At 47.2% G+C, this 7971-nt stretch overlaps 1 protein-coding gene across 1 annotated transcript; it reads right to left on the bottom strand.

The window, feature by feature from the left end:
* Positions 1-343: 343 nt before the first annotated feature.
* HMX1 (H6 family homeobox 1) lies at positions 344-4420 on the bottom strand. The gene is made up of 2 exons (XM_073574759.1): positions 3694-4420; positions 344-1063 (listed from the first exon to the last, which is right to left on the bottom strand). Exons 1-2 carry the CDS (start codon positions 3971-3973, stop codon positions 519-521), a joined length of 825 nt encoding a protein of 274 aa, XP_073430860.1. The 5' UTR covers positions 3974-4420; the 3' UTR covers positions 344-518.
* Positions 4421-7971: the final 3551 nt, after the last annotated feature.

Consider the following 7971-nt stretch of genomic DNA (forward strand, 5'->3'; position numbering starts at 1 on the left):
TTTTGACAGAACACAAATGTGTTTAGATTTATTTGGAATTTCCTATTTTTTTTAAGGCATTTTGGATCAATTTAGAGAAATCTTGAGTGCCTGCCCAAACTCTACATAAAACAAAATACCTAAATGCTATAGAAGAGTAGCATAAACCTAGCTCATTACTAAATAGGTGAAACATCCCCAAATAACTTCTTAATTATAAATATTTATATTTCATTTAAAAAAAAAATATATATATATATAATTAATTTATCTATTGGCATAAAAATTCGCCATTCGTTAATTTCTGTCATCTCATGGAATAACTAAATTAAAAATCAAACTACAAGAAATTCTTTAGAAGTACAAAAAAGAAAAGTTTAATTGCCGCCTTTGTCATCAGTGAGCCCCCGGGGTAACGTTATTGCACGTTTTCGATTCCAATGCATAAAATCAAGTAATATGTAAGTAGTAGCAGATATGCAGTTAATTAATACAAAATAGGATAAAAAGTCCAATAGTCTTTTTTGTATGGCTCTCAGTCAGACAAGTCCAGTCATCTGAGATCTTATATAGGGCACTGAGTTGGGGAAAGTGGCCAGGGGGTAAGTGACAGCACTGGAGAAGCCCACCAATGGAGGGGAGATGTGTGGCAGGCTGAACCCCAAGGAGCTGGCAGCTGAGTTCTCATGGTACAGTATAGGGACCCTTACTATCCTCTGGGTGGTGTGGGACATGTTGGCCGCCTCCAAGTCTGCAGCAAGTTGTCTTTTCCATTTATTCCTGCGGTTCTGGAACCAGATCTTGACCTGGGTCTCTGTGAGGTGGAGGGAGGCCGCCAGGCCGGCCCTCTCCGAGCTGCTCAGGTACCGCTTCACATCGAAGGTGGATTCCAGCTGGAAGACCTGGCTCCTGCTGAACACGGTGCGAGTCTTCTTCTTCCTGGAGGCTTTCTGCTCGGAGTCCTGCTCCAGCTTCTCCTCCTCCTCCTCTCTTCTGTCTTCGGAGCCATGGCTGAGCTGCTGTCTGTAGGTCCGGCATTGTCTCTCTGAGCCCTCGGAGATCTCCGGAGAGTCTCTGTCACTGGCTGAAAGGAACAATGAGGAAAGGACATTATTAGCGACCAGGTGGGAGAGAGGAGTCATTATTGGGAGTAGCTACACAGTCCAGCTGGCACAGGAACGGGTTAAATACTGATAATAATAATAGTAATAATAATAATAATAATAGTAATAATAATAATAATAATAATAATGGCTTCTCATAAAGTTCTGGGGGAAAAAGGGGGAAGTTTATTCTGGGACCTCAGGTCTACAGACAATTGGTGTATAACATTGTGAGGAACACATCTGACGATAGACAAATAGATATGAGATAGATAGATAGAGATATAGATAGATAGATAGATAGATAACAGATAGATAGATAGATAGATAATAGATTGATAGATAGATAATAGAGATAGGTAGATAGATAGATAGATAGATAGATAAATAGATAGATAGATGGATAGATAGATAGATAGATAGATAAATAGATAGATAGATGGATAGATAGATAGATAGATAATAGATATAATATAGATAGATAATAGATATAATATAGGTAGATAATAGATATATAATAGATATATAATAGATAGATAGATAGATAGATAGAAAGAAAGATAGATAGATAATAGATAGATATACAGATAGATAATAGATATATAGATAGATAGATAGATAGATGATAGATATAATATAGATAGATAGAAAGATAGATAAATAGGGGATAGATAGATAAATAGGAGATAGATAGATGAACCATAGATAGATAGATAGATAACAAATTAAGGCAACAGTCCAATATTGAAAGCTAGAAAAATATTTAATAGCACATAGTGAGTGACGTTTCGGTTCAACTGAGGCCCTTTCTCTTTCCTCAGTTGTACTGAAATAGATAGATAGATAGATAGATAGATAGATAGATAGATAGATATAGATAGATAGATGTCCCCCTGTAGTGTGATGTGCTGATGTAGCATTTAGAGCAAAATAATCCGATTTCGGAGTGACCACTCTCTCCAGTTCGATTCCTTTATGATTTCTGATTCCTTTATCAGTTTTGCTATTTGCGTCTTAATCGAAAGGATCAGAGAAATCTCCCTGTAAACACTGATAATATTATTGTCCTCCAATGACTAGAAATCAGCTCTGTAAAGTAATCCTAGGAATGTCCTGGAGATCATCATCATCATCATCATGAAGATCCTCCTCTCTCAGCAGCAGGACACACTGCTGTGCTGTATATTAGCAGCAATCCCCTAACAAACAGGGCCGGTGTGGTGAAGAGGAGCTCCTCTGGCAGCGGCTTTCCCTGAGGCCACCCCGACTCTCCTCATCGTCAGCCCCAGGCCTCAGCGCTGCACTGAGTCTCCTCATTCTCCGCTCAGACTTTGACAAAGGTGAAAGTCTGTAGGGTGAGAGATGGGAGAATGGCTCCATCATTGTACAGAGGGGAAAGGCAAAAGTCTCCCAAACATAACAGGAACATGAACCTCACAATGTATTATGGGAGATAGTATTATTATTAGGCACAAGATCCCAGTAATTCCACAAATATATACTAGAAGACAAAATAGGAACAGTACAATTATATATATATATATATTATACATTATTTTAAACCTGTGTCCACTATTATTATTATTGGTGACAGTGGTTTTGTAGTGGGTACTAGCAGTGCTTTCACCATTGTGTGATATAAATAATTAGAATTGGCCCATTAGTCCGGATACATACTGTATGTAGCACTGTATGATAACTCCCATTATTACTACAGGAATATTCTATGTATTATTACCATTAATGTCATGAAAATGAGCATTTCCCACATCATAGTCTACATTACTATTACTACTCCTGTTGTCTGCATGAGGACATTGTAATTGAGATCATGACTTTTCTAGTATAAATATTCTAGAGAATGCCTCTTAGGGTTATTATTCCGACTGCTGCCCGACCCTTAGACACAGTAATAGCGGTATAATAATGCGACTATTGCAGGATTTCTGATAACTTCCTTCATCACTACATGGACATTATAGGCAGAGTTGTTTTATGAATATTAGATCAAAATTACTATAAATACTATTGAAACTGCATGATAATTCCTATTAGTATTAGTATTATTATGTATCAATTGTTATTTATTGCTATCATCATCATCATCATCATCATTATTTATCAATTACTAATTATTATTATTAACCCATTATTGCTCATTATTAGTATTACTATTATTTATCAATTACTATTTTTATTATTATTATTAACCCATTATTACTCATCATTATTACTATTACTTATCAATTACTATTTTGTATTATTATTATTGTTAATCCATTATTACTCAATATTATTATTATTATTTATCAAATACTATTTATTATTATTATTATTATTATTATTACTATTGTTTATCAATGACTATATATTATTATTAACCCATTATTACTTCTCCTACCTGATTTTTTTTTATGCCTCTTCATTATTCTCCCTACTATCGGGCATGCTATGACTATTATCTCATTATTAGGTTACACCCCACAATATTTAGCTGCAGCATGGCTTCCTACAAGTTGATTCTTTCCTTCTAGGAGGAAGTGGGGAACCATGAACCATTCCTGGTGTGTGGCTGGCTCCCAGTGAGGAGTGCACCGGCGCGGACACTTACTTTCCGGACTGGTGCACCCAGTGTAGGGGGTCTGCGCCTTCCTGCACCACTCCATGGGGTCTTCCCTGAGGGGGTGGCTGCCCCGGGAGCTGTAGTGGTAAGGGGAGAGCTGGCAGCACCCCCTGGTGACAGGGCCGCCTGCTGGCCGCACCGTGGGCTCATCCTCCGCTGTCTGTTTCTTGTCTTCCTTCTTAGCCTCGGTGCCCAGTAGGTTCTCGATGAAGAAGTTGGACACCCTGGCAGGGGCAGAGCTCTGGTTTTCCGTGGAATCATCAGGCATCTTGACTGAGGTCTCCAGCGATGGTGGCGACAGAGGAGACGGTCACGATGCGCAATGATGATGCGTCAAGCTGAGCGCAGCGCACGAGTCTATAGGAGGAAACGTTGGGCACAGCCTGCTGTGGGAGCGATCACCTCACATTGCTGCATGGAAGGAGAAGGAGAAGAAAGGAAGAAGCCTCCTGCCAGTGCTGCTCTCCCAGATCACACACACACAGGAGAAGGCAGCACAGATCTCCGGCAACCGAAACGCTTTTCTGCAGAATTCTCCAATTGGATGAGCTGGATGAACAAATTGGATTATTGCAGGAAAATAAGGAGCATTACTCCCGATGAGTGGACTTCTCTGCGCTCAGTGGTGTGTGCCTGGGGCCCTGCAATGCCCTGTCAGTCAGGAGCTTTATTTAGGTCAATTAGGGAAGCAAATCAGACTGCAGGAGAAAGAGAGAGAGAGAGAGCAAAGGCTGGAATTCCCAGGAGTGGAGAGAGGAGGGGAGATAAAGGGCTGGGGAGGGAAGGGGAGGAGCCGGAGCCAGGCTCAAGGGGTGAGGTTAAAGGGCTGAGAAAGGGAGATGAAGAGCAAGACAGTGAGAAATGGAAAGTAAAGGAGGAGAACACATCCACCCAGGAGCTGCAGCAGCAGGTGAATGGAGGCAGAGGGCAGCAGCAAGGGGTCTATGCCTAAAAACCGATAATGTGACCCACTAAGTAGGATAATGAGGGATTACAGAATGGTACACGTCATCCTCATCGCAGATAGTAGGGATCTGCAAATGGTTAAACCAAACACAATCGTTACTAGTTATAACCCTTTACCGACCGAGGTGAGGTGGCCTCTTAATGAGAGCAAATGCCACAGGTGAGTGACCCAGGCACAGACACCCTGCCCGCCTCCCTGCCCCTGGCACAGACACCCTGCCCGCCTCCCTGCCCCTGGCACAGACACCCTGCCCGCCTCCCTGCCCCTGGCACAGACACCCTGCCCGCCTCCCTGCCCCTGGCACAGACACCCTGCCCGCCTCCCTGCCCCTGACACAGACTCCCTGCCCGCCTCCCTGCCCCTGGCACAGACTCCCTGCCCGCCTCCCTGCCCCTGGCACAGCCACCCTGTCCGCCTCCCTGCCCCTGGCACAGACTCCCTGCCCGCCTCCCTGCCCCTGGCACAGACTCCCTGCCCGCCTCCCTGCCCCTGGCACAGACACCCTGTCCGCCTCCCTGCCCCTGGCACAGACACCCTGCCCGCCTCCCTGCTCCTGGCACAGACACCCTGCCCACCTCCCTGCCCTGTGCTGTCTAGAACTGGCCGCCCGGCTTCCTATGGCCATGACATCTGACTTCGCAGGATATGGCAGGGCTGGCATACAGGCTGGTCAGTGTGTGCTCCAAGGAGACGAGGAACAGCTCAATAGGTGGCAAAGATATATAGAAATATACATTACATATATGCATGTCTATAATTTATGTAAACTTTGAAGGAGAAAAAATAACGAACATATTATATATAATACATATAATATATATATATATATATATAAAATTTATATTTGTATAATTTGACTTATATATATAAATATATATAACACACACATATTATAAGAAGTATATTTCCATTCCTCCTCTGTGTTCCTCTCTTCTGGGGCTGTCTGGGTGCCCCAGGGCTCAGCACAGCCCCTGCAGCCTGTCAGTGTAGTTGCACACAGCCCCTGCAGCCTGTCAGTGTAGTTGCACACAGCCCCTGCAGCCTGTCAGTGTAGTTGCACACAGCCCCTGCAGCCTGTCAGTGTAGTTGCACACAGCCCCTGCAGCCTGTCAGTGTAGTTGCACACAGCCTCTGCAGCCGGTCAGTGTAGTTGCACACAGCCTCTGCAGCCGCTCAGTGTGTTGTACACAGCCTCTGCAGCCGGTCAGTGTGTTGCACACAGCCTCTGCAGCCGGTCAGTGTAGTTGCACACAGCCTCTGCAGCCTGTCAGTGTGTTGCACACAGCCTCTGCAGCCTGTCAGTGTAGTTGCACACAGCCTCTGCAGCCTGTCAGTGTGTTGCACACAGCCTCTGCAGCCTGTCAGTGTGTTGCACACAGCCCCTGCAGCCGGTCAGTGTAGTTGCACACAGCCTCTGCAGCCGGTCAGTGTAGTTGCACACAGCCTCTGCAGCCGCTCAGTGTGTTGTACACAGCCTCTGCAGCCTGTCAGTGTGTTGCACACAGCCTCTGCAGCCGCTCAGTGTAGTTGCACACAGCCTCTGCAGCCTGTCAGTGTGTTGCACACAGCCTCTGCAGCCTGTCAGTGTAGTTGCACACAGCCTCTGCAGCCTGTCAGTGTGTTGCACACAGCCTCTGCAGCCTGTCAGTGTAGTTGCACACAGCCTCTGCAGCCTGTCAGTGTGTTGTACACAGCCTCTGCAGCCGGTCAGTGTGTTGCACACAGCCTCTGCAGCCGGTCAGTGTAGTTGCACACAGCCCCTGCAGCCTGTCAGTGTAGTTGCACACAGCCCCTGCAGCCTGTCAGTGTAGTTGCACACAGCCCCTGCAGCCTGTCAGTGTAGTTGCACACAGCCTCTGCAGCCGGTCAGTGTAGTTGCACACAGCCTCTGCAGCCGCTCAGTGTGTTGCACACAGCCTCTGCAGCCGGTCAGTGTGTTGCACACAGCCTCTGCAGCCGGTCAGTGTAGTTGCACACAGCCTCTGCAGCCTGTCAGTGTGTTGCACACAGCCTCTGCAGCCTGTCAGTGTAGTTGCACACAGCCTCTGCAGCCTGTCAGTGTGTTGCACACAGCCTCTGCAGCCTGTCAGTGTGTTGCACACAGCCTCTGCAGCCTGTCAGTGTAGTTGCACACAGCCTCTGCAGCCTGTCAGTGTAGTTGCACACAGCCCCTGCAGCCGGTCAGTGTAGTTGCACACAGCCTCTGCAGCCGGTCAGTGTAGTTGCACACAGCCTCTGCAGCCGCTCAGTGTGTTGTACACAGCCTCTGCAGCCTGTCAGTGTGTTGCACACAGCCTCTGCAGCCGGTCAGTGTAGTTGCACACAGCCTCTGCAGCCTGTCAGTGTGTTGCACACAGCCTCTGCAGCCTGTCAGTGTAGTTGCACACAGCCTCTGCAGCCTGTCAGTGTGTTGCACACAGCCTCTGCAGCCTGTCAGTGTGTTGCACACAGCCTCTGCAGCCGGTCAGTGTGTTGCACACAGCCTCTGCAGCCAGTGTGTTGCACACAGCCTCTGCTGCCGGTCAGTGTAGTGGCACACATCCTCTGCAGCCTGTCAGTGTACTTGCACACAGCCTCTGCAGCCGGTCAGTGTGTTGCACACAGCCTCTGCAGCCGGTCAGTGTAGTTGCACACAGCCTCTGCAGCCGGTCAGTGTAGTTGCAAACAGCCTCTGCAGCCTGTCAGTGTGTTGCACACAGCCTCTGCAGCCTGTCATTGTGTTGCACACAGCCTCTGCAGCCGGTCAGTGTGTTGCACACATCCTCTGCAGCCGGTCAGTGTGTTGCACACAGCCTCTGCAGCCTGTCAGTGTGTTGCACACAGCCTCTGCAGCCTGTCAGTGTGTTACACACAGCCTCTGCAGCCTGTCAGTGTGTTACACACAGCCTCTGCAGCCTGTCAGTGTGTTGCACACATCCTCTGCAGCCTGTCAGTGTGTTGCACACAGCCTCTGCAGCCGGTCAGTGTGTTGCACACAGCCTCTGCAGCCGGTCAGTGTGTTGCACACAGCCTCTGCAGCCTGTCAGTGTGTTGTACACATCCTCTGCAGCCGGTCAGTGTGTTGCACACAGCCTCTGCAGCCGGTCAGTGTGTTGCACACAGCCTCTGCAGCCTGTCAGTGTGTTGCACACATCCTCTGCAGCCGGTCAGTGTGTTGCACACAGCCTCTGCAGCCTGTCAGTGTGTTGCACACAGCCTCTGCAGCCTGTCAGTGTGTTACACACAGCCTCTGCAGCCTGTCAGTGTGTTGCACACAGCCTCTGCAGCCGGTCAGTGTGTTGCACACAGCCTCTGCAGCC

The sequence above is a fragment of the Dendrobates tinctorius genome, unplaced genomic scaffold (genome assembly GCF_039654945.1).
Source record: "Dendrobates tinctorius isolate UK_male_01 unplaced genomic scaffold, ASM3965494v1 ptg000039l, whole genome shotgun sequence".
NCBI classification, from domain to species: Eukaryota; Metazoa; Chordata; class Amphibia; order Anura; family Dendrobatidae; genus Dendrobates; species Dendrobates tinctorius.

Excerpts from the sequence above, each read along its gene's own strand:
- HMX1 (XM_073574759.1), bottom strand. The coding sequence starts at position 3,973 with ATGCCTGATGATTCCACGGAAAACCAGAGCTCTGCCCCTGCCAGGGTG. Across the intron at positions 1,064-3,693 it reads TGGGTGCACCAGTCCGGAAA|CCAGTGACAGAGACTCTCCG; the intron begins GTAAGTGTCCGC and ends TGTTCCTTTCAG.